General features: G+C 45.0%; 1 protein-coding gene across 2 annotated transcripts; it reads left to right on the top strand.

Moving 5' to 3' along the window:
• On the top strand, nucleotides 1–25,693 carry eIF3c (eukaryotic translation initiation factor 3 subunit c). 2 transcript variants are annotated; one of them, XM_077653697.1, is made up of 20 exons: nucleotides 1–128; nucleotides 785–892; nucleotides 2,197–2,262; nucleotides 2,381–2,457; nucleotides 3,462–3,583; nucleotides 4,643–4,814; nucleotides 6,229–6,332; nucleotides 6,990–7,096; nucleotides 8,660–8,792; nucleotides 9,311–9,573; nucleotides 13,989–14,163; nucleotides 14,589–14,747; nucleotides 16,594–17,052; nucleotides 17,868–17,993; nucleotides 19,597–19,750; nucleotides 20,545–20,628; nucleotides 21,751–22,064; nucleotides 23,347–23,509; nucleotides 24,990–25,055; nucleotides 25,598–25,693. In XM_077653697.1, the coding sequence occupies exons 2-20, from the start codon at nucleotides 798–800 to the stop codon at nucleotides 25,624–25,626; spliced, it is 2,868 nt and encodes a 955-aa protein (XP_077509823.1). In that variant the 5' UTR covers nucleotides 1–128; nucleotides 785–797; the 3' UTR covers nucleotides 25,627–25,693. The 2 variants fall into 2 exon arrangements, with proteins under 2 accessions (XP_077509823.1, XP_077509824.1); XM_077653698.1 differs by having other exon boundaries at nucleotides 8,663–8,792.
• The last annotated feature ends 661 nt before the right edge of the window (nucleotides 25,694–26,354 follow it).

A 26,354-nucleotide genomic window follows, 5' to 3' on the forward strand; every position in this document is an offset into this window, starting at 1 on the left:
CAACAATGGGAGAGCACTTCGCTTTTTTGGTTGTTTAGTTTTATTTCCTTCACTGGCGCTTGCAGTAGACGTGCTTCCCTCTTGCTAAGCCTGCCTCCGAGTTTTCGGGTTTTCCTGCGAGCTGAAAAGTAAGTGTAGTTTACGTATACAAGTGCTTCGTTCATTTTTTTTGCCGTCGCAATTAGCTCCTGATGTTTGAAAACCCTCACACCACTGGCTTGCTCATGTCGAAGCGGCGGCATGGAGCCGGCGTGATCAACTTCGTATCTGCTCCCATTCATGAAATGGTTACGTGTGGATTCTGGTAGCCGCCTATAGCACATGCACGCTGTCCTTGTGATTTTCCCATGCTTGTGCGGTTTGAGATTTATTCAGCGTTCGTGACGGTGCTTTCGGACAATTGTCAGCTGTCTGTCATAAGAGGACTACAATCCGGCGATTGCACAGGTCTGTCACGTTGCTAGCCGTACGTCAGCAACCGTCAAGGAAGGTGTTGCTGTAGAAACCATTAACCTGTTAATAGGGAGGTTCAGTTTCAATGTGATTGTGCGTTGAGGTCTTCTGCGCACATCGAACACCATATGACCGAGCGTCAGGTGCTGGCGCAATATGGTACAGATGTGTAAATATTGGTCGTTGCGTCATGATCTAACCAAAAGTTATCATTGAAACAAACTAGCTCATTTTTATATTCTAATTGTTGACGAGAGCGCGTGCTACTTCTTTGGACAGCCACTCTGGCCTTACCGAAGGGGATGACATTTTGTGTTTGCTTCTAAACCAGGTAAGCGTCTGACATGAGCCGATTTTTCGCCACCGGATCGGACTCGGAGTCCGAGTCCGAGTCATCTGAGGAGGAGCAGATCCCGCAGAAGGCAGCGGCCATCACATCGTGAGTTGATATTTCATACTTTATGTAGAACTTGTTTTTCTCGCTTGTGCTTCACGGATTAATGTACCAACGACACCTTGTCACAAAATTCGTGACTGCCTTGTGCTTCTTTTACTTTTGTGGAGCCGACTTTGTCCCCCCCCCCCCACCCCCCCCCCCCTTTTCGGGAACGGCTTACTCATCGCGACACTGATCACTCAAAGCCACTCCGCCCCCTCTTAGCATTGTCGCCGATTAGAATAGCCAACAAGCACCGAGAAATGCATGAACATTACCTGTGGACGCTTGTGCAGGCTTTCGTGATTAGTTGGATGGTTTACTTCCTTCCCTACCTCTACCTCACAAAGGCGGAAGAGGAGAAGGTAGATGCACTAATAAGACAGGCATACAAGTCAGCCTTAAATCTCCCATAAAGAGCTCCCACCACCGATCTCCTACGCATGGGAGTACACAATACACTACAAGGACTAACTGAAGCTCATCGCATGGCTCAGATTGGCAGACTCTCCTCCACAAATACAGTTAGACACATTCTTGCCTTTCTAAAGATTCAGCCAACAGGTCCACCTCCCAACAACACCCACGCCATCCCAACACACATCAGGGACAGACTGATAGTTCACCCTCTGCCCGAAAACGTACACCCAGTTCACAACCAGGCCAGACGCGAAGCTCATGGCAAGGCTTCGCATAAAGCTCATGCAAACGACAAAGACGCGGTCTACGTGGACGCGACAGAGTACATCCTCAATTCGGCCTACGCCATCACTGTAGCATCGCATAACCTCAAACACATAGCCTCGTGCTCGATCAAGACAACAACCTCACTTGAAGCCGAAGAAGCAGCCATAGCACTTGCCATTTCCTCCTCCTCTGCGACACTCATTCTGAGGGACTCTAAAACAGCAATCACGAAAATTATTTTTTCGTAATGTCAAATGGTAAACACGTTACAGTAGATGTTAACTGATGTCAGCATCCAACTTTTTATGCAAGCCTAGGAGAATGGGCAGTTATGACCTGAGGTGGCCTCGTTTGAGGGTTGACAAGAATTTAGTCATTACGGAGATGGTATAATGGGCTGCATGCACGAAGCAACCTTCCATCTTCCGTAGCGAGCCAGTGATATGAGAAGTGTTTTTGGAGTGACATAAAGGTGGTGTTCTTGAAGAAATGTGGTCATTTTTGAAGTACGTCTTTTAATTTTACAAAGCATGAGGAGTATACCTTGCTTCTTCTTTTAGCATTGAAAACATTATACGTTTGTCTAAGCTAAGACATCAATTATATGCTTTCCCACACAGGGCCTATGCCTTCAGCGATGATGAAGAAGAAGCCAAGCGTGTTGTTCGCAGCACGCGAGAAAAGAGGTGAGGAATGTGATGCATGAGTTGTAATGTAGCTGTAGCCCGCAATAAGGGCAGCACCTGAGGATGATATTGCACTCCCATATTCTCACAGGTGACATTAAATGTGATTACTTTTTAGGTTTGAGGAGCTCACAGACATCATCAAACAGATCAAGAATCATAAAAAGATTAAGGACATGAGCAAACTTTTAACAGGTGAGTGTATTTGTTTGTTGGAGGACATTTTATGTTTGAACCATTGCTTTTAATTGTGTGTTCCATAGGCGTTAGCATAGCAGTTAGATAATGTGGTCTGTATGCAAGGGTTAGAGTTTGTCAGCAAGGGGTTTTGATCATGTATTATTTGTGAAGAGCACAGAAATGGCCTGTGTTAAATTATGTGCAGAGGAACGTGTCGCATAGGTGACAGGTAAACTAGCAATTTTTGCTTCTATTCCTGCATACATATTAATACTCATTGTATTTTTGCAATCTATCTGGAGGCATTGCATTCTCTGTGTACGCGCCTTGGGAAAGATAACACCCTTTGTCGAGTGTACACCCACTGTGAAAATTTTATGGAACATGACTATGGCGAAGAAATCTATTTTCATCCAGGGTGTGCACATTGAGGCTTAATGCTGCACTCTGTAATTCATGGCACTCAAATTTAGGCTACGCATAACTATTGCAGGCTGCGTGCAGTGATGGCAGTGAAACTTGTTTTTTGCTGATATTGCGTTCTATAAAGTTTTGCCTGCAGGTTATGTACATGTAGCCTTGGGTGGCACATTAAAGGATACTGAATCTGAAAATACCCAGAGTACAGACATTTCTGTGTCTGAATGGTGAGACAGGTGTCTGAGCATGGCTCTTGCCCCACTGAAATTTCATCTCTAGAGGCAGACCACATCAACCGTCAGTTTTTAAACGTCGTTAAATGTGAAATGGCATGCAAGCACTGCTGTCATAGTTTCTGAGGGGCACCTTTCTAGTGCTTTTTGTGCAGCTCCTGCTGGTTTTATCTTACGCAAACAGGCAAACAGCATTTGGGTTCTTTGTGAAGCTTAGGGTTGCATGAGTCAGAAACTATGTGTTTGTACAAGTTGTTGAGATTCATAATGAATAATGCTGTATTTTTTGCTAAAGTTAATATAGTGTTCATGTTTACATGCAGCTTTTGGGAAAGATTGTTCACTTTCTCTTTTCTTGCTTTACAGGCTTTGAAAATTTGACGAAAGCCTTTCAGAAAGCCAAGCCGGTCATTGAAAAGGAAGAGGGTGGCAACATTCCAAAGTTCTTCATCCGCAGTCTTGTTGAACTGGAGGATTTTGTGACTGAGGTGTGGCCCTGCGATCTACTCTCTTGTTATCGTACCATGCTGAATTTGCTGGGTGGGTCTTTGGGGTGGGGGGGTGAGAACCTGGCCTCAAAGCTTTCTTACTGCTTGTATTTGAACGTTTTAAGCATATAAGGGCGGCTACAAGGGTTGCAGTACACCTTGGAGAGCTCATTAATAATTAGTATGACCTATTGAAGTTTCATTAAAGGAAAAACGGCAATTCTGGAAAGTTGCTTGCCACTAGTAACAACGAAAAGTGAGGCGGAGCTGTATGAGGTTCAATCTTAGGTTTGTGCTGGAAGTCAATGGTGCCATGGCACTGTCTGGTAAATCTTGCTCTGGAAAACAAGCGCTGCTGTTGGTAGCACTGCAGTCTGGTGTTGAACTGGGCATGTTTTGTAGACCAAATGCAATCAAAAGCCTTGTCTACTTTGCTGCTTTTAAAAAAAAAATTGTGTTGTATTTTCTATAGGTAGCAACAAAGTTGGACATAGAACTTGGCACTTCTTGTGCTCTAAAATTTGAACTGCTTTCTTTTAGACATGCATTTAGTTTCCATGTTGTTTGTTTAAAAGTGCCATTGTTCAAAATATCATTTTTCATGGCTGTGTTATTCGTTGCTGATGGGCTTGAAGTCATTTTTGTTGTTTCTTAAGATTATTGCGCATATGTTCTGTGGTTACCTTCGGTTACTGTTTGACGTTTAAGGCTGTCAGTTTCATTTGTTCCTTGGTGTTGTCCTGTGTGCTACTGTCGAAAGTTGGTTTTCATGTTTCCACTGTGACTGATCTTTAGCTGGTGCCTATGTCAACATGTCTATGTGTGGTCATTTGAACTTGAAAGGAACTGAAAAATTGTTTGAATTATATGGGACTCGAATTGAAGGAGTCTTCCTAGTACACATGATGTTGATGGGACTGAATCGTCTGTACAAATAAGGCTTATATTCAAGTTAATCAAGTTGACATTAATGAAAATTCACTGTATTATTGGTTGAAAAGGAAAAAGGAGATGCAGCATTGTATTGTAGCTTCTCCCTTGTCCCTGTGGCCATTTTAGTGCTGGGAGGACCGCGAAGGACGCAAGAACATGTCCAAAAACAACTCCAAGTCTCTGGCCACGCTGCGTCAGAAGCTTCGCAAGTACAACAAGGAACACGAGGCTGACATCGCCAAGTACCGTGAGAATCCTGAAGAAGAGGATGAGGAACGCGAGGAGGATGAAGAGAAAGGTGAACACTTCAACCTGTTCTTATTCTCGTTGTCCACAAAATTCCATTGCTGTAATTGTTTGTGTGGTTTAATTCTTATGAATGTCTTAAACAGCTTTCATGATGTTTTAATGATGAACACAGCTGAGAGCATGCTTTTATTTGCAAAAGTTTTATAAGTGCAACACCATTAACTTTCACATCTATTAATTTTTTTTTCAGAGGGTAGTGGGCGGGACTAAAAGCAGGGATCAGTGTGAATAAATGACTTTGTCTGCTTGCAGTGCGGAATCTGTGATGTCTTGGTGCATGGAGTGCTGGTGTCATAGACTCGCCTGTGCTTCTTTGCTTGTCTGAAATGCTGACCACTGTGTGTCACATCAAGTTTGTAAGACCATGCGATTACCAGTTAAACTTGCCATATGGGGTGCTGTATGCATCTTGAATGGAGCAAATGTAAAGATAACAGTCATTTATTGCTTGCTATGGCTTTTGAGGTCAGATACATACTTATGATTGCTTGGTCATGAGAAAATCGATGCAGAAAACTTGAAAGTTTTTGTCTTAATCTTTTATCGTAAGAAGTTGTGGAGCATTAATGAGAGAGAGAGAAAAAAAAATCTGTATGCGTCATTGCGCTTTTTTTAGCACATGGCTTGTGTAGTGAAAAAGGTACAGATTATTGAAAATCAGCGGTACTTGTAGGTCTGTGGTGTGACAGAACCCCAGTATGGAGAACGCCACAACAAGATCAGGTTTGACTGCAAGAGTTCTTTGCATTGAGTTATACCGAGGCAGTGACGAGCGCTGCGAGCAAAGTGCCCTAAAACCAAGTGTTATGAAATGTTAGCCTCGGGTAGTAACTTGCACTGCATCTCTGAATGATCTGGAGTGTGTATTCCCAAGCATTTAACCTTTGTTCATGTCAAGTGCTTTTATAAAAAGTGGTGGCGCATTTTCATTTTGTATGCATTTTAAAAGTTATGCTCGAAGTGAAAGTTATGCATATGACATGATTTTAAGTCATTCATGTTGGAAACAAAAAGTCATCTTGAAATGATTTGGAGGCATAAGAAATTCCACCTGCATTTGTCTTTGTGTCTGTTGCTTTGACAGATGTGCACTGACGAGTTGTCACGGGTTTAGCAACTCCGAGTTGCAGTTGAGTGAAAAAAAAAAAAGCGTATGCATGTGCGTCTTATTTTGAGAAATTGTGATAGCCTGTTACCGTTTCTCTTTGCTAGTTGGTCTTACTAGGGTACAGTGTTGCTTCATTGTGGTGATACATTGTGCATCTGATGTCTTAAGCTTCATGGCAATGCTAGGATTGACTCCGGGATTTTTTTTCACTTGGCTGCTTCATGTGGCCTCTGTTTTAACAGTGAAAAGAAATGTCTGTCAGTTGTCTCAAAATTGGGCTCCTGTTTCTGTTCAGATTCTGATATTGATGATGACATGACCTTCAAGAAGAAGCCAGCCTCGAAGGTTGAGAAGGAGGACGCCAAATCCAAATTCATCAAGGGCGGCTCTGATGAGGAGGTGAGGCAGTATGCTTGTGGCTATGTTGTGTTTGATGCCGAGCAGAATGCTGTGGAGGTGTTTGCTTGTTTCTTGCTTTCCTGAGGGTACACTTTTGTTGGCTGTTTTGCAATTATGCCTTGAGTATGTCTTATGTGGGTGCCTGCTTGAGTGCTGGCCATTCATTGAGAGCGAGTGTGCTTTTGTGAGGCCTAGCAAAAATGTAGACCAGTGCAGCGTTATGTTTGCTGCAGTGTTTGTTCACATTGCATTTCTCCTCTTTGCTTTGTTCGACTTCAGAAACTGGCAGCGTCGTTTGCTAAAATGTTTGTTCACATTGCATTCCTCCTCTTTGTCTTGTTTGATTTTGGAAGCTGGAATTAAAAATTCTTAGCCTTGAGTCATTGCAGTCATAAAGGATAACACCAGTAAACCTAATAACGCAAATGAATTATTGTGGTGCAGATCCATGTTAGTTGACTTTTTCTCTTTAGTGAGCTGGGTAAAAAGGCTAGGTAATGTGCTTCGCAACGGAAGAACAATCAAATGAATACATGTCAGTTGAATGCATGTGAGCTCATCATACTCTCTGCAGTGGATAGTTCATATCTGAGAGTTTGAGGATCTGGAGAACCTGTGATCTAATTGCAGTGTTGATCATCCTTTCTTTTTTATTAGTCTGATGATGATTCGATGGACTGGGGCTCATCTGATGAAAGCGAAAGCTCGTCATCAAGTGACGACGAGAAGTACGGCGGGAATCTGGCCAACAAGTTCTTGAAAAAGTAAGTACACATAGAACTGTGCTTTTCCACTGTCTTGCATGATTTGCTAATTGCCATGCAGGCCGGGAGCAAAACACGGACAGGACTTGAGCCAGTTTCTCACTTTCGAAAGGTTCACTTTTAGTGGGACAGGCATTTTTTTGTTGGCCACAGCAGAATCATAAATGCACAATAACTAGCCCAGGGTAAAGTCCTGACTCTCTGCTATGCTTGGCCCTTGAAGCTTGAGGTTTAAAGCCTGTGAAGGTTCGTTAATTAAAACTCTGTTGTATTTGAGGGCGTCTGGCATAAAGGCATTTCTGCGGAGTAGTGTTAACTTTCCTACATTTTCTTTGTTGTTTTTTGTTGTATGTGCTTCTTTACCAACCTTTGTTTACCTATTCCACTAGCAACCCTCTGGGCGGGATACATGTGGCCAAGGTGGAAATGGACATAATGAAACAGTAGATGTAACAAAGGAATTTTAGTATGCTTTTGTTACACAGTGAGACTAACAGTGAAGGCAAATTAAAGGAGTATTCTGTTGAACCACAATATAACGAACACAGATATTACAAATTAATGGCTATATCGAACTGTTTCTAAATAGTCTTAACAAACACGCATTTTTTACTTTATGTATTGAATGCGGTTTTCCATAAAATGGATACATCGAACTTTCGAGCATCAATCTGTGCCTGCTTGGATGACAGGTGGCAGGCTTTTCCTCACTACGCAGGTGGCTGGTGGTGACGCGGCAAGGGTTCGCACTTTTTCTTGCATTTGCCAATGCCACAGAAGATGTAGTGGCGAGAACAGCTGGTAGCCAGGCGGTCGGCACCCGTTCGCATCCCTTGCACCCGTCGATAGCACCCCGGAACCAGCGACACAGTTGGTTGTTGTTGCTTTCCAGCAGCAATCGACTGCTTACGTCGACTGTAATGTAGCGGAGGTGGTGAAAAACCGATAGCTTTCGTCCTGGCGGCGTGTGATTTTTTTTTCGCGACAGCGCTGTAATGCAAGGAAGCCACCCTATCTGGCATTTGACCTGCTGCCTCCATGTGCTGCAGTGCTATGCAGGAAAGCGAACCAAACTGGCGTTTGCTGATCAGTTTTTTGCGGCCTTCACCATTAGCTTCGAAGTTTCGAACTGGTGCTAAAACTACAGAAAAGATCTCAGTTGCCATTATTTCATTGACTAAATTTTGCTTCTCCAGCGTCTGTTTTTGGCAAAATTTTATATTACGAATTTCGGGTATGTCGAACTATTTTACTGTTTTTTACCAGTTCGTTGAAATAAACTTTCACTGTATATATGCGTGAAGTCAAAGTGTAACATGACGCAAAATTGAAAATCCCAAGTCTTTCTTTTAATTTTTTCTTTTCCTGCATTTCACGTCTTTGTAATTTCGGAGCTTTGCTGTTACGAAAGGTAAGGCATGGGTGCTTTTGCACTGCTGTCAGTCTAAGTGTCCCGGAAGCCTTTGCAAGGCTGAGAACGCATTTTTGCTTTTGCTTTTTATTGCATGTGACAGAGTAATGGATCTGGATTTGTGACTGTTGCCTCTTGACTGTGCGTTGCAGTAGAGCTGGTGGCGAGAAGGATGAACAGAAGGAGCAGCGGCGCCGTGAAAAGAAGCGTGAGCAGAAGGACAAGCGGCGGGAGGACGATGAAGAAGGCTGGGAGGAAGTCAAGGGCGGTGTACCCCTCATCATGGTCAGTGCCGCATCACTCGCTCGTAAACTTAGCTCCCGTTTCCACTTTGCTTGGCATGGGAAACATTGGCTGTTGAATTTTTCTTAGAGAACCGATTGTACGTAGGGTACAGCATAGGGTACAGTGCCTTCTGTGCCATGTTTTACAGTGTAGACCGTTTCCTAACTGGGTAACTTGCAACATTTCCTGTCCATAATTTGTTGACGTGATGTGCACAGCTTTCGTAGCAGCAACTGTGTGCATCAAAACTGTCTCAATGGCAGATGGTGAAAGATTATAAGAAATGTTCAGACAGCGTTTACTCAGAACGGAATGAGCAAAAGTAGTCACGAGATGGTGTTGGAGAGCCAGGCTACATCTGTTCACCTCACTCGCAAGATATGGAAATTATTCTCTTAGTTTAAATTTTTTTTTATTTTAAACATTTTGTTCTCCATGGACCGTTTTTTTGTGGGAGCTCAATTTCTTGGAAATGTGGTCGTCGGTGCCTCTGATCATTTGCTGATGAATGCGTGCAGGAGAAACCCAAGATGTTTGCCAAGGATGCCGAGATTAACCACCAGGTCGTGCTGAAGAAGCTGAACGAAATCATGGCTGCCCGTGGTAAGAAGGGCACCGACCGGTCAGAGCAGATTGAGCTGCTCTGCGAGTTGCTGACCATCTCGCAAAGCCACAACCTGGGGCCAGGCTTTGAGCTGAAGATTGCGTTCGCTGTCGTGTCGGCCATCTTCGACTACAACCCGAACATCGCAACGTGCATGAAGCTTGAGATGTGGCACAAGTGAGTATGACAGCACGCATGGGGCTGTGAATACATTGTCCATGCTTCCTTATACCCTAGTCGGACGGGCTCGTTCAGTCAATCTCGGCGAATGCATTTCCCCTTGGGTGCAGCACATTGCCAAGCCGCTGAACTGTCAATCAAAAGTGATGGTTAGCAAAAACAGCTGCTGGCTAGTCTTTTGGATGTCTGAAATCTTTATATCTTAAATATCTGGGCAGGCAGGACCAGGATTGCATTGAACATGTGAACCCCCCTTTTTCACACGGCCGCTCTCTCCTCATGCACATCTCTCCTTCTTCAGCTCCACTGGTTGAACACAAACCAGCAGCTCCTACTGCACTCTCGCAGTTAATGTTAGCTGTAGTCTGTCAGAAGTCTAGAATTCCACCGATGTCTACCGGTGGTTTTCCTGAGGCAGAGACTACGCAAGAAAGGGAAGAAGAGCCTTTCCCCGCCCCCTTTGGAAAAGACCATGCAGGGTCCCCAGGGCTGATGACAAAGGCTCCTGTCCCTTTCCTGCGTAGCCTCTGCTGCAGAGCCGGAACTGGAGCCTTTTTTGAGGGACATTTCCCGCTGCATTTTTGACAGATGACCGCAGCTGTGAAGCACACAATTCAACTTCGCAGGTGTAGTTGGAGCCTTTTGGAACCGGACTGTGCGTGCATCTCCCGAGTGCATTTGTTCTTAACCAGTAGCAGACCAACCACGTTTTGTGATAAAGCCGGATTGCTCTGCCTGTGTCTCCTAGTGTAAATGAAATATCTCTTTGCCGCATTTTTTTTTACTTGTTGATTATCTGGATTTTTTTCCTGTGCTTTTAAGTTTAAAGTAGGGGTGTGCGAATATTCGAATACGAATCGAATATGTTTGATATTCGATTCGTATTCGAGAAATTGATATTCGAGAATTTCCGAATATTCGAAAGTTCTCGAATACTCGCCAGCGATCGTATACTGCGCAGACTCATAAATTTGACCGTGGCAAAACTACAGTATCTGGGCAAATTAGCCGATGATCGAGTTAAAAATTCCAGGAAAACAATACGGAGGTCCTATTCTCTTCCTTCGCCGTCGTTTATCACGTGGACCAATCGCGTTCCGACGCCGCTAGGCTTGACCTTGGAAATTCTGCAAGATGGCTTTTTCACACATCACACGTGCTGCGAACAAGATGGCCGACGGCCGCTTCGAACAATCGCAAAGCGAAATCGCGCTTTTTTTTAAACCTTCTGTAATGCGCTACATATTTAATGCCCCATCCAAAGAATGCGTCCTGTCACCTTCATAACTCTCCGAGCGTGACCTCCACCGTCCCGTTTTGTAAACTACGCTGTGCGGGAAAGCCTACTTGTGGAATTTCGTAGGAGCCTCCTGAAGGGGCGCTTAGAGATGTCACAATAGGGTAAGCGATCCTGTAAAAATCCTGCCTATTGCATGGTGCATTGTAACCCGCGCACCTCTTCCGTGGGCGTAATGGCAGGCGTGACAACGATCGGATGGACCCTGTCGCTAGGTCAGAAAATAGCCTGGCCGCGTAGTTTCGGTTTCCGAGCTTCGCTGCCGCCACGGGCGACTGCAACTGTCAGCCCTAGAATTCGCTGGTAGTGTAAACCCAGCTCCGCGTGGCTTTAGGACGCTGACTGGCCTATTGCAGGTGATTTCTTCTTTTTAGAAACCATCTTGCCGTTCGGGCGCCAGTGTGTGTTCCCCGGCCCCTTGCTTGCATATGTGCCGTTCTTCCAGCACTCCAAAACGGCCGGCTCGTCACAGTCTTACAGGCGTTAGCGCGATGGAGCCACCTCATAAGGCCTTACTGCATCTTCGCGTTTTCGGCAGGTTTTCTTTCTTTTTTTTCGGGAAGAGGGGCGGGGGGGGGGGTGTCAAAGAATTTATAAGCCTTCAGATATGAACCGGGAATTTCTTCTGCTCCCTTGAACTCCGAATGAATGAGGTTTTACTAGTCATGTCATTTTTTGCTGCTAGTCTTGTCATTTTATGGATTTTGTTTTGTTTTGCATGACCTCATTACAGTTCGGATACTTTTATGCTGTCTAATCAAGTAGTATACATTTCTGAGCGCATGCATGTTTTTTTATACGGTACTGAGGCATTCTAGTTCTGTTTATTTTAATTGCAAAGACCATACACTATTTTGAAAAAAATAAGGGCAACAACATTTGCTTGTGTATCATTTTCTGAAAATATTTGTACTGAACAGATATTCGATTCGATATTCGAAGCCATTTTTTCTTCATATTCGTATTCAATTCTTATTTGAAAATTTTATTATTCACACACCCCTAGTTTAAAGTCTGAAAAATTTCCTGATGACTGCACATACATAAAATATTTTACATTGCTGAAAGGTTCATAGTGTATTATTTTTTTTTCATGTGACGGGTGCACATATGTGTCTTCTTTTTTTCCAGTTATAAAAATTTCTATTGTATTATCAGTGCAATAGAGCATTAATGCTTGGGACAGGCATCATATACATTTGGTACCTAGACAGGAAAATTCTTTAATGCGGTGGTCGGAAACTTCAGCACTTTTTTATAGATGCAGAATATAATGATGTCTTGAAGTTTGCTAGCCTCCTCATTTTCAATTGCGCGTATCGCAATTCTTGGAGCACTGGTATCTGGCATGTGGAGTGAGTGTAGCGTGTTTGGGCAGAGTGAAGCGAGCTTGCCAAACTTACATCAGCGCTAAACAACGAAGACGACAGAGAAGAAGACAAGACTTGTCTTGTCTTCTTCTCTGTCGTCTTTGTTGTTTAGCACTATGACGTATAGTTCAATCCAGTTAGCCCAACTTTCCGTTATTCTAAGTTGCCAGACTTACTTTGGGGTTGACATGTTGCTGTGCAGCAGGAAAGAGCGAAGTTCATTTCTAGCCGAGTGTGTTCTGCTGCAACTATTGCTAAATATCTTTATGACTGGTTGCAAATAATACTGAGGTTGAGTGATACCAGCTCAGTGTGTACATTGCTTTTTTGTGTGGGGTGAGTATTAATAGTGCATTAACATCTTTACTAATGAGCACGAATGTAATGAGGCAAAGGCCTTCAATGTGAGGAGGCAGAGGCACTCAGTGTGGAGTGGTGAAGCATCATTTTTCGTTTGTTATCCTGGCACTACTTTTATATGAACTGTATGTGGCTACAAATGCACAAACAAGTAATGCACAGCAAAATATACAAGCAACTTAATATTATATCTGCAGCAAACATGAAGAGCTGCTTGCTTCCCATTGTTTGCAGTGCTCACTACTTTTTGTGTGAGGAGCGTGACAATGCAATTTACGCGCATAATTTGCATACTTTTTATTCAGAAATTAGGGCTCGAGGAAGGGGGTGCGCAAATTACGCGGGGATTTCGCGAGCGCGACTTAAAAAACTCCACAAAGGTCATAACGCACAATATAGGTATAGTGTATGTTGCTGCGTATACGTCAGCACCCGGACCCGCACACCATGATGGCCGCCCCCCGAAAAAAAGTTCACTCTAAATGAAAATCCCCCCCCCCCTTGCGGGATTGCATGAAGGTGCATGCATGAAGCTGAATAAGACGCTAAAACAGCGTCGTCGCTTGCGGCCCAGCCAATTGTTCGGTTGTTCCGGATTCCATAAGTTTGCTTTTGCAACTTCGTCCGGGATAGCAAGCGCGAATCAATAAATCAATTATCACACCACACAATTCTTTAACAGTACCGCGCGAGCGTCGACAAAACTGCTTGTTGGCACCTTATCACGGCGCGGAGCTGCGAAGCCAGCGAGAATAGCTACGTGCGCACAAGTTTTCCGGCAAAATGATTGTCGTCTATGGGCAAACTTGTGCGCACGTGGTTATTCTCGCTGGCTTCGCTGCTCCGCGCCGTGATAAGGCGCTGACAAGCAGTTTGAAACTTGCCGTTTAGTTGTGATATCCCATCACAAGACACGACCGAACAACCAAACACAAGCCGTCAGAGCCACCAAGAAAAGCGTAGCCGGCAGTCGAGTCACATGCATCAGCCAAACAAACAGCGGTGTTGGCTGTTCTATCAGCTGCCGATCCTCCCTGGAAGCACTGCTGGCCGTTCCGAGTTGCGATGCCGCTGTGATTGTAACAGTGGCCTCTGACACCACCATGAACGCCCATTGCACAAAAGATTCAAAAAGCGTTCTGAACAAACACGCAGAATAGCCGAATGCTACTGGGTAGAGCCATAGGGTAGAGCCCGTGTGCATGATGGTGGTCTAGCGCAGCGCGGTGCGTAAAATATGCGAGTAAGAAATGTTTTTTTGTAAACCCGGTTCATAAGTTAAGGGTGCGCAAATTATGCGCGTAAATACGGTAATTTGAAGCAAATGAGGGAAGCGTTGAGGCAAGTGCCAGCTAGTTCATGTCTGGCATATTTGTCATTCGCAGGTGCCTGGAGTTCATCAACAAGTGTCTCGACATTCTGATTGAGAACAGCAACATATCGGTGGGTGAACACGTCGCCGAGGAGTCAGAGTCTCTCGTGACGCCCCCGTACCGAGTAAAAGGGTGCATCCTCACTGTGATTGAACGCATGGATGAAGAATTCACAAAGATCCTCCAGGTGAGCCAAAGCTTGTGCCAGGCACTGCATTTTGCTGCGCTTGTGAGAGTCAAGACTATGATGGAGGTTGAGGCATTTAGGACGCTGACAGGCACCGCTGCAGTGCTTATTGCTCGCTTGCAGCTTCCGTTCGCTTGGTTCTTATATTCTTTTACTGTGCCAAAACTGCATGCTCGTGACCTTCCGTTAGCTTTTTGCACGTTGAAGCTTCATGTGCGATGCAGCCACTCGTTAGAGGGCTCTACCGCTACTGCGTTGCACTGTGAAGGGTGTGTGGGAGGCCCTTGACATTTTAGAGCTACTTTAAACCTAGTCCTCAGGCAGTGCTAAGCATACAAATATGTCTTGGTGTTTAACTTGCTTTGACGTCTTCTTGTTCGTGAGCTTTTCTTGTATTGATTTTTGCATTTCTGTTTGCCTGTCAGGGTTGCGATGCTCATTCACCGGAGTATGTCGAGCGCCTCAAAGATGAGAAGAACGTGTGCAACATCATAGAGCGGCTTCAGGGTTACTTGGAGGCCCGTGGTTCCACTTCAGAAATTTGCCATGTCTACCTTCGCCGCATTGAACACCTGTATTACAAGGTAGGAAGAGAATACAGGGCTTTGAAGGTTTTTTTTAATATGTAAAACACATTAGTACGTTATTGCCAGTGCTGCCCAGGGACGTATTCTTTTGTGTGTATGCAGCGTAGGAATGTGTTACATCATTGTACAAATGCATCCATCAGGTAGATTTTTTGTTAAACACTTAAAAGGAACCTGAACCTGAAGGTAAAAGCTACTTGGCAGAAATTTGTATATCCTCAGATTACTGTATAAATGTGCTATTGCAAAAATGGGGTATAATATGTTGAAGTGGACAGATCAGGACCTTATTTAAGGAGGTGGGAAAATGCCAATTTTGTAAAAATCTTGTTGCGTGTTCATTGTGAGTACTTTTTGTTCCATGGTGTCAGTTGTCCAAACTTTAAAGAAGACCACTTGTTGTTCATTGCTTTGCATAGAGTGTCATTGTCATTTTTGTTAGTGGCATAACTGATACACCACTACCATATTTACACGATTGTAAGTCGACCTATTTTTAAAAATGTGAAAATCCGAAGTGGGGGATTGACTTGCAATCGAATCGAAACGAAAACATTGCACTATAAGTAAAGGCGAGACAAACAAGGTATTGGGCATGCTACAGCGTGGTTGCATTTTTGCTGCGCGGCTTTGTCGCATCGTTCTTGGTGCTGGCCTTGAGCAGCCACTATGTCAGCGCGCAGAACTGGCATCCCCTCCCCGCGCGCACGGGCGGTGGCCGATGGCGGCTATCGATAAGCAGCAAACTGGCACCCCACACTCCCCACACATGGCTGGCTGCTGACTGCGGTTGCTGATAAGCGGCGGCGGCCTGATAACGCAATCGCATTCTACGGGAAGTTCAAGCGTCCAGCGAGTTTTCTTTTTACTTTCAAATGCGCGCTCGGCACTCAAGGAAGCGTTGATAGTTGATGGAAGGGCCACTGTTCCACTCGAGGCGGCACCCCACTAGGAACAGCAGCGGTGCCGGGGAGTGTCAGTAACCGACGGAAGAGCCGACACCATTCACGCGTAGTTTCTCTCTGGCTCTGGCACATTTGACTACTGCCGGCCGTATTTCACAAGTTTTTAATGTAGTGCTTCGTCAGTCGTCATTTGTGCTCCAGGTCCAGCAAGCGACCAGCGCTCGTTCACGGCTACATTCAAGATGGCTGCCATTCTTTACGCCGAAGAAACGAACACCTGCGTGCCGGGCCGCAAGTTCGACGTTCACAACGGGTGATACAGGTGTGGCAGCTGCAGAGAGGAAAATTTTCAGCTGTTCCACGCGATGTCGTGATGGGGCTGTTTGCGAAGTGCGGGATTTCGCTGGTGGATGACGTTAGAACGACGTGCTGTGGGACTTCAGCAGCGATCACGACGGCAGCGCTAGTGAGGATGATGGCGCAAGTGTGGACGAGTAGTCCAATGACTAATACATTTTCGTTTTGGAATGTGCTCACGGGCATGCCCGCGCACGGCATCCGATAGCAACTGGCGACAAACGGCGGCCGCTGGATAATGCTATTGTGTTCAAATATTCAAGGAAAAGCTTAAACAACCTCGAAGATTTTTTTTTTTTTTCGGAAATGTGATTGGGGGGGGGGGGGGGGGGGGGTCGACTTACATTCGAGTCGACTTACAATCGTGTAAATACGGTACTTTTTGAGGTGGACACTGACAGACATGTTGTGGCATGCGTGTTCACACATGCACATAGACAGCAATAAAAGAGAGAAACATGTCTTGTGTATGTGTAATATAATATAATGTATGATGTAATATAATATAATATAATATAATATAATATAATACATGCGTGAAAATGCACTGAGGCAGTACCCTTGTCTCATCTCACTCGCAGTTTGACCCAACAGTTCTGGCTCTGCGCAACAAGGCCAAAGGTGGTGATACAGCTGTTGAAAAGGAGGACACAGGAAGTGAGAAAGCGGTCCCCGAGGCTGATGAGTCTCCCGTCACACCAGCTGTTGATGAGGCGCCGGCCTCCGAGGACGTCTCAGGCGACCAGCCAGCTGCTGTGCCTGAGGGCGAAGGCGAGGGCGAAGGCGAGGGCGAAGGCGAGGGCGAGGGTGAGCAGAAGCCGCAGCCGCCGCCCTCCCAGAAGCCCATCAACAGCCTCGAGCAGATGGAGCTGCTCTGCAAGTACATCTATGCCAAGGACAGCACAGACCGTATCCGGACGCAGGCCATTCTGTGCCACATCTACCATCATGCACTGCACGACAACTGGTACCAGGCGCGCGACCTCATGCTCATGTCGCACCTCCAGGAGAGCATCCAGCATGCTGATGTGCCCACACAGGTATGACTTGCCTTGTGCTCTGGTGTCTCTGCAACGGCACTGGGACGCGACGCAATGCACAGAGATGCGATGTATCTCAACTTGCAGAGCTCTTTTATTCAAACCTTTGGCCACGTTTGTAGCTTCTTTTTGCAATCAATTCTGCTGCTGCCTTGCCGTTAGTCAGTCTCAGCTTTGACACAGAGGCAATGACACTTCAATTTCTCGTTTAGCTGTCAGTCAAGCTGTCACATGCTGCAACCACCAATCGGAGAAGGGCAAAAGAAGGATTTGGTAAAGAGTCTTCACATAATATAGTCACTCAGAGCATTAGATGATTCTGTTTGTTATTGATAATAGGAGAGACGGGAAGGATGATGAAGCTGTACAAGAAAATCAGCGACTGCTGGTATTTTTCTCCCCCACTTCCCTCCTAAGTTTGTCATGCAAAGGTTGTCATCCTTGCATGCACAAGGCTGTGGAATTAGCGGTATTTGCCTTTATTTTTAAATGCTTTTTAAGATTCCCTAGTGTGAACGGTTTTGTAGCCTAGAATACTTCAGAATAATTAAATTCCACCTTGTAAAGAGTTTCACAAAATGGCCATATCAATATTTAAGTGAAGTTGCACCAACTTTGTATCTAGCAGGTTTGGTGAAACTGAAATTTGGCGGTTTCTTTGGCAGCCATAAGTTCACTTGTGCTGCAGTTTAGCGTCTTTTCTGCGCTGTGTGCCGGAAGCTGTTGAGCAGGACCTTCATGTGCCTTTGTTTCATAGGCTGCCTGGCTTGTGCATTAAAAGACTGTGTGTTCCGCTCTCTCCTTCTTTGTGCCAGATTATGTACAATCGAGCGTTGGTTCAGCTTGGTCTGTGTGCCTTCCGTCACGGCAACATCCGTGATGCTCACAATGCTCTGCTGGACATCCAAAGTGGCGGGCGTGCCAAGGAGATGCTGGCCCAGGTAAGTTTTGCACTTAGATTTCTTCCTTTTTAAACGGCCATTATATTTATTTTCCAGAGTAGAAGTGGTTGGCTATGTAGTGAGAATGGTAAATGCACCAGGACTAAAATTAATAATAAGGGAGCGAGTTCTTATTAGCATCCACCCAAACGCAGCTTTGTGGCTACGAAAGGAAGCTACACAGCTGTTTAGCTTTCCTTTGTACCTGCGTGGCTGCGCTCAGGCTGATGCTAATGAGTTATCACCCTCTTATTAGGAATTTACTCAACCCTGGTAGATTCCCCTAAACTCTTTGGGTTACAGTGGGATAGAGCTCAAGTCTGCAGTGAAGCTCTGCCGCCGTACAGAATTTCTCCTCGACAAAAAAGTAGTTTTTTGATGAAACTTTTCTTGTTACCTAGACGGGAAGCTAATCACAAGAAAAAAAAAATTGCAAGCTCTAGAATTTTGATACCTGATATGCAGTCACATATTAAAAAGCTGATATCGTTTACTGTTTTGATTGGTCAGAGGAATAATACAAGGAGCCATGACCGTGGCCCAATGTTAGCAACTGCTGTTTTTTTAAGGTGTATCTTGCTATGGGACTAAAATTACTTGGGAGTAACCAAGCTGGGACCAATTATAGTTCGTTTTTTTGGATAGCGTCTGGCCTGTGCATCTTGTATTGTTCTGTCAGGTTTGAATGTTTCCACTATTGCTAGGAGATTGTTTATTTGCTGTTATTTATGCTCTAGTGAGGCACCTATAATATAGTAGTTTATTTCATTGCAAAAATAGCATGTGGTTGGGAAGATTGAGGAAACTGATGAAAAGAAAATAGAATAAATATGTTGGGTGAAGAGATAGTTTGCTGGCCATCTTGATGAGAAGAGCAGTGAGATATTTGCAAGCCTTGAATTTTGTTGCGATTCCATTGGCTTGCTTGAATATACCTTCCTTGCCTGACAGTTGCTGTTCAAATGAAGTGGTTTTATCATAGACGCTGTCGTTAGCTGGTGCTGAATTGCCATGATTTAGCCCATTGTGGCATCTGGCCTGTGCATCTTTTATTGTTCTGCTAGGTTTGAATGCTTTCACCATTGCTTGCAAGCGCTGTTAGGCAGGAAATTCAGACTGCAACTTTAATGATGTCAGCGATATATATGCTGGCAGTCATTATTTGCGTGAGAAGTCCTGTGGCTTGGTGGTGGTAGTTTTTTTTGTTCGTGGTTTGGCTGACTTTTTTCACTAACCTGTTGACACTGGTAGGGGCACGTAATCATCTCGAATGTTTTCTGAGGCATGAAAATACACTGGTCTGTAAAACTGCCTGTTAGGGCATCCTGTATTATTTGGTACTGCCAACCCTAGCAGAATGTATACAATTTATCATTGATTTGTTAACGATATGGCCCAATTTGATGAATTTATGTAAACCTGTAATTTATGGTACAAGTAGTAAGGGACAATATAAGACCCTCATTATTTTTCGTTGTCTAAAAATGATGCCAGCAAATGAACATGGCTGAACCGTACGGCCCGGTGAGCTGCCTCTTGTGTGGAAATGTCGTGGAGTGCCTTTCCCCTCCCAGAATCTGAGGTGCCCTTGTTGCGTATGCAGGGCCTCTTGCCGCAGCGCAAGGAGGAGCGCACCAATGAGCAGGAGAAGATTGAGAAGCGGCGCCAGATGCCCTTCCACAAACACATCAACCTGGAGCTCCTAGAGTGCGTCTACCTGGTGTCGGCCATGCTGCTCGAGATCCCCCAGATGGCAGGTGGGTGTCTGTTCGCTGGGTCATGTTGAGTGCAGACTCGTAGTTGGGCCAGTTGTGCAGATTCAAGAACATGTTGAGAAAACAGCACATTGGCAAGTTACATATCACGGGGCACTGACTGAATAGTACTTAATAAGTTGGTAGTTAGTGGCTGTATAGCTAATACTTGTTAACTAGTTACCTGTGTTGTGTCCTTCTTGTGTCCCCTGTCAACACGCTGCTCTCTCATCTTCGTTGTCGACCCTGCGAATCCATAGTGCTTTTGTTTGCATGATGGTCGGGTGACAGCTTTGTATTGATAGTTCAATACGCCCTTGTCGATTTCTCTTCCGAAGCAAATGGCACTGTGATGGAAATGCCTGTCTGTTCTGAGGTGTGTCTTTATTATACAATAGAACCTCGCTATAACGATACAGTTTATAACAAAATAATGGATATAACGAAGGAATGAGGATTTCCCTTGGAAGCTCTGTCAACGCTAGCTATAACGAAGCTACGGCTATAACGAAGTAATCGCCGAGCCCCTTCAACTTCGTTATAACGAGGTTCAGCTGTAGTAGCGGATACTTGCATATTTATCCTTGTTCTGTAGGGTCGTGCAAAGTCATCCGACATGTCATTTGTGGTTCTGTACTGTTGAATTTAAAAGTTTGTGAGGAATTTGACCAGTAGGCCTATTTGAAACTTTTTGGGCACTGTGGAAAGGCTTAAAACGAAGTTGTCATGGAAGGAAGAAATTGTTTTCTAGTTTGCTTTTGAAGGACACTGACTGTATTGCTTCCCTTCTGTGGCAGCTCATGAGCTGGATGGCCGGAAAAGAATGATCAGCAAGTCCTTCCACTACCAGCTCCGCAACACTGAACGTCAGCCTCTTGTGGGTGAGTCGCCGCACTGGTGGAATATGCACTGCACATGCCTTGCACAGTGGCTTACATAGGGCAGCAGTAGGGGGGTAGATGTAATTGGAAGTGGCATCAGGAAAAAAAAAAAAAAGAGACTGGAGAAGCTGACCTGATCTTTGTGTTTTTGTGAGTGCACATCTCTTCTTTGTAGACTTAACGTTTATTGTAGTTGCATGGGTAATAAACCTAATTTTAATGCGTTAGCACTAGACGCCTTGCAAGTGAAAAAGCTGTCCTGTGTGTGATTGAAGCCTCCTCCTGCCAGCTGCCACCTGCCACGGTTGGTAGGTGGTGAAGTGGACAGAAATTATTGTGGGACAATAAAAAGAATGAAAAATAAAGTGTCCCTGCCCATACCACTAAGTATAATGGGCTTTTGTGAAGTGGACAGAGGGAAATCCCCCTCCACTGTCAGAGGAGAGGGAAATGCAAGTGGGAGAGAGAAAATGAGGGTGACAGGATAGATACGGGTGGCCACTGTTGCGGCAGCTGCAGCCAAGTGGAAAGGCAAAAGCCGTGTTGCACAAGCTGTGGCTTACATTGTCTGTAAAACTGCTGTAACCGATGTGAAGAGCACATACACATTGTGCTCGCGCACCTAAGTCATGTTTAGCTTAACGAAGTGAATCTGCTTAATTTTTCTCAAGCCTATTCTTCATTGCTTTTCCTTATTTTTTTGGCAGGGGGGGTTGGGGATAAGGACAGAAAAGTTAAGTATAAGACAGCAAAAATGAAAGTAGTAATCGATTGTGGAGAAACACATGTATCTATATCCATGTGGTTTTGTGACTGATGACATTTTATGGCCTCGTTGCACTGTGCCAGAAGTGGTGATAGAAATGGTGGTAACCGGGTTTAATTATAGCTTTGCTATGGAATCAAAGAATATGTTTGTGTGTGAGCTAAGTCGCAATCTGTTATGCCAACACAAAAATAGTCACCAATTGTGCACACATTGCATTAAGGCATTGGGGAGAGCGAAGGACCAAGGTGGTAAAAGAGAACAAGTCATGGAATGAGATGATTGAGCGCAACAGGCGCACTGTGTTCAATCTTAAAATAAGAAGGTGCTGACTGTGCCAACTGCTCATTGTCCAGGACCCCCTGAGAGCATGCGAGAACACGTTGTGGCAGCCTCCAAGGCGATGCGGGTTGGCAACTGGCGCGCCTGCTTCAACTTCATCATCAACACCAAGATGAATGCCAAAGTGTGGGACCTGTTCCACCAGGCGGACACGGTGCGCGCCATGATCGCCCAGAAGATCAAGGAGGAGTCCCTGCGCACCTACCTGTTCACCTACAGCAGCGTCTATGACTCGCTCTCCATCGAGACCCTGGCCGACATGTTCGAGCTCAACAAGTCTGTCGTCCACTCCATCATCAGCAAGATGATCATTGGCGAAGAGCTCATGGTGGGTGGTGGGCCTCAGCTCTAATCTTGTGTATATGTATGCTGTAGTGCTGGGCAGTAGCCGGGGATGAGTGTAGACTGGTTGAGATGATGCGTTATAGAGAGTGCGATCGAGTTGAAGCATGTGGCTTGAAATCTGTGTGGGTTTCAGCATTTGTGGTGCACTTCCTAGCTACTGACTACCTTTCGTGACCAGTGATGATTAATCTCAATGATATACTAACTTCCTGGCGAGCTGCAAAATGTTTGTATCATCATGATTCATAACAACTTGGTTTGAACCTCTGTTGTGAAGATCTTGGCCATGTCACTTCCACTTGTGGCCTTATGCAGAGTGGCCAGCTCTCCTTTCCCAGTTAATCCCAGCAATTCTCTCTTGTCCCTTATGATTGGTGGATGCAGTTGGAATGGCAAAGTCCCCTTTCTTTGCAGGTGCACTATTCAGCTTGAGCTGTAAACAGGACCGTTGTAGCTTAACTCATTGCCCTTGCCTCCACCACCACCATCACTGCCACCATCGCCAGCCTTACTAACATCCACTATAGGACAAAAACCTCTCCTATAAATCTGCACTTATACTCCATCTCACAAGTTGTTTACAGTGCTGTGAAGATGTGATCTGAGCCAATCAGAATGGCGTGCGCTGCAAAACGGTGTTACTCCATGCCTCTCACCCTGATGTCTGGTGGCTCCATCTCTGGGAAGGAGAGAGTGCCAGTGCCAGCTTCTGTGCACAGGAGACTTGGCCAGTTTGGCGGACGCCATGATTACAAATGTCGACGCACCACTTTGCAGCAAGCCTACGCAGTGCTGTGTTCGTTCATGAGGACTTTCTCAGCTAATTTAACCAGTGAATGAAACGTTCGCTGTACTTTCAAAACACCATCCTGAACTACCTTTTCAATTCCCGAAATTATTGTTTGAAAAATAGAGGGACTGTTTGTTTTCTTCTTTGGCCATGATTGGACAAAACAGCTCTACCTATCACAGCACTGCAAACAACATGTGAGATGAAGTAAATTTTCCATTAACATCCGTGCTTGTCTTCCTGCTGCTCCCGTCTTTAACTTTAACAGTCTGTCGGTGTGCTATTTACCTGCTCCACCCAAGTCCTTAGTTGGCATAGTCCCACTTCATTTGCTTCATGATACTCTCCCCAAATTGGACAATAGCTTCTTGCTGCGATGTTGCAGAGACACCTAGGTTAGCGCTTGATGTCTTGTAGCAGGAGACAGCATTTATGCTGCCACTCACTGGTGTGTGGTTCCTTTCCGAATGTGCAGGCGTCCCTGGACGAGCCCAACCTGATGGTGGTGCTGCACAAGACAGAGCCATCGCGCATCCAGGCCCTGGCCCTGCAGCTGTGCGACAAGGTGACCAACCTGGTCGACTACAATGACCGCCTGCTCGAGATCAAGCTGGGCTCCTTCTTCGGTCGTGGTGCAGGTACAGGATGCTCCCGTTTGGTGCAGTGGGCGATGGAGTGTAGGCGTGATAAGCCAGTGGCCCTCGGGTTGTCACTTGCACAACTATTGCTTTCTTTCACGAGTCTGGCAACTTGTGCTTTGCACTGCCTCGCTTTATTTTTGTTGCCTCACAGAGGCAGCATGTATTAAATGGTACTCTTGGCCTTGTGGGACATAGTTTGAAAGAGATGAGTAAAGCTTGTAAATTCAAACCCCGTTAATTAGAAAAATCGGATATTTGAGATGCCGGCAAGGTCGTGGCCAACGCCCATTTAAATCAATGGCTTTGTACACTCTAATTCGGATGCTATGGGCTTTGCATCAATTAATTCGAACGGGGTACCGAAGGGAGGCTGTGTCCAGGTATGACCAGACTGGCAAACGATCATTCAGATAGCTCTACTCAGACCTGAATTCCATGGTACAGAGTTGCTTGCACACCTCTGACATGTGTGCAACGGCAGGCGTGATGACAAATGGACAGCCGCGTTGTTTGTTTTGATTTTCGGAAATTCATGCCATCCTGCATCAGCCAGCCAACCAAGCCCAGGTGTGCACGGTTTTGGGCACTGATTAACACGTCACTAGTCTTATATCTCCATTTTTTTTTTCATGCCGCTTTGGCTTCACTGAGCGTCTCCATCTACATGGTCCTTCGGTTCTGTCATTGTGCCGAAACTGTGCGCTTGTCACGTACCGTTTGCCGTTTGTGCGGTGCAGCCTGCTCACAAGCAGTACTGCCGCTTGTGAGGGGTTGCGACGCGGTAGTGGTGGAGCTCCACTGCTATTGCGTTGCACCTTGAACGATGTCGAGAAGAGCTTATCACTTTGGAGCAGTTCTGCTTCGATGCTCCCGACAGTAGTATGCATGCAGTAAAGCATTGCTGGAAATGTAAAAAATAGTCATTGTCGTGCCGTTTTCTTCTCAAAAGCAAACAACCATTGCCCAATCTTTCACTAAATAAATTTATCGTGACGCAGGCGGTCTTTCTTAGTTTTTCGTGGTCATTCAATTATTACTTTTCGGATAATTCAAACATTTCTTCCAATCCCTCGAACCTTGAATTAATGAGCTTTTACTCTACAGACGTTTGTCTTGAATGGAATTAGTTTTTATGTTCCTGGGTTCCTTGTGTGCATTCTGTGCACTTCAACTAAAAGCATGGTTGTATGATGGACTTTCCAAAGTTCTGTTTTTCATGCAAGCTTTCATAATGAATGCTCTGTGCTTCGATGTGTTCTAGTGAAGAAGAGAACAATCTGTGGTTTAGAGGGCTGAAGCATGGCTAAGGCCGCCAGGTTTTTTTTTTTTGAATTAGGAAAAGCTGTTTTGCTAATCTCCTTCTCATTGATAGTATCTGACGTTAGAATTGACAAACCATAATTAGCAATAAGACTGTGGTTCTACTCGTAGTTACGATGTTTGTGTTGTAGCTAAGGTGCCTGCATTGTTATTGCAGGCCTTCAAGGATTTCGGGATTCAGGATATCAGAAGGATGGCTATGGCCAGCGTGAGCGCAACTGGGGTGAGTGTCTGTATTCATTTCTTGTCCTTGGGCCAGTTTTTACAGCAGTCTTATACATGAAAGGGTTTGTACAATGGCTTTAGCACAATCGAGCTCACCTTCATTCAGTCCAGTTATCATGTGGATTTCGTTCTTTGTATCCAAAAGTTTGTAGTAAGTGGTGTGGGTTGCCATGCTTGCCGTTAAGACTCGCCTACAGGGTGTGCTTTTATGCAATATGCGCACACTGCTGTTAACCTGGCAGAGCTGTGGCTGGTTGATGGTTTGAGGATTTCATCTGCTGTGGTTTTTAAAATTCTTGAGCCGCTTTGCTGCCTCCCTGCTGAATCTGGGTTGTGATACAGTGTCGTAGATGCGGTAAGATTTCTCTATTTTAATAATTCAAATGATACCTGTTCCTTTAGGCGTTTTTTACAGAGCATGGCACTTGAAGTGCATTTCCATGTCATGCTGCTCTTGCTTCATTCAGCTGTGCATAAATTGTCATGAAAGCTTAAGAACAAGTTTGAATCTCAGACAGCACATTTTTCTTTCTTTTTCAGGCCGAAGACAGAATCAGAGGAACTATTGATGAACCGGTTCATGTGGATAATCATTTTTTGTTAAATATAAATAAACTAGGAGGTTCGGCCACATTATAGCTGTGTCATTCTTTAATTTTTCACAGTCAGAAGCTCTTTGACTCTCATAATTGCTTTCTGAACATGCAAGGTGCTTTTTTCTGTGACTGCGTTAATACTTTTATGGCACCATTCGAAATGGGAGTGCTGCCAATGTTCCAGCAGAGCAAAATGATGCTACGTTGTCTGATTGATCACACCACTTCTGGAAGCTTCAATTGACTTCTTGATTGACGTCTTGATTGACTTCTTGGTTGTTGGGTAGAGTGGCTGACTGCACGTGCCGAGCAAAATGCTGAAAGGTGCCAGGCTGCATGGTGTTTCACTGCTGTGTATGCAGCGGTTTGGCGCACATTAACTCTTTTCTTACTGCGTCCATTGAGCATTGTTAGCCTGCTAACGATCATTTTGCGCTCAGATTTCAGAACCTTTCGCTTTGCTTACGACCATGCTGCGGATACAGCTTGTATCCAAGGAACTGCGCTTATTGCCCGCCATGTTGCCCACTAATGGCGACTTTGCCGCTCGACTTTGGAGCCTTCTGTGTTGCTTACAGGCACGGTGCGTGTCTTGCTTGTAGTTGGAGAACTAAGTTTCTTTTCCGGTGTAGACTTTTTTTTCCTTGCAAAGGCATTTTTTAAACGCGCTCTGAAGGCGCAGTACCGTCAAAGTCGCTTGG

Source organism: Amblyomma americanum, chromosome 2 (assembly GCF_052857255.1).
Source record: "Amblyomma americanum isolate KBUSLIRL-KWMA chromosome 2, ASM5285725v1, whole genome shotgun sequence".
Taxonomy (NCBI): Eukaryota; Metazoa; Arthropoda; class Arachnida; order Ixodida; family Ixodidae; genus Amblyomma; species Amblyomma americanum.

What these genes read in the sequence shown, in the direction of transcription:
- eIF3c (XM_077653697.1), top strand. Translation starts at nt 798, where the DNA reads ATGAGCCGATTTTTCGCCACCGGATCGGACTCGGAGTCCGAGTCCGAG. An exon ending in AAGCTTGAGATGTGGCACAA is followed by an intron (nt 9,574 to 13,988) that starts GTGAGTATGACA and finishes TGTCATTCGCAG; the next exon opens with GTGCCTGGAGTTCATCAACA. An exon ending in CCAGCGTGAGCGCAACTGGG is followed by an intron (nt 25,056 to 25,597) that starts GTGAGTGTCTGT and finishes TTTCTTTTTCAG; the next exon opens with GCCGAAGACAGAATCAGAGG.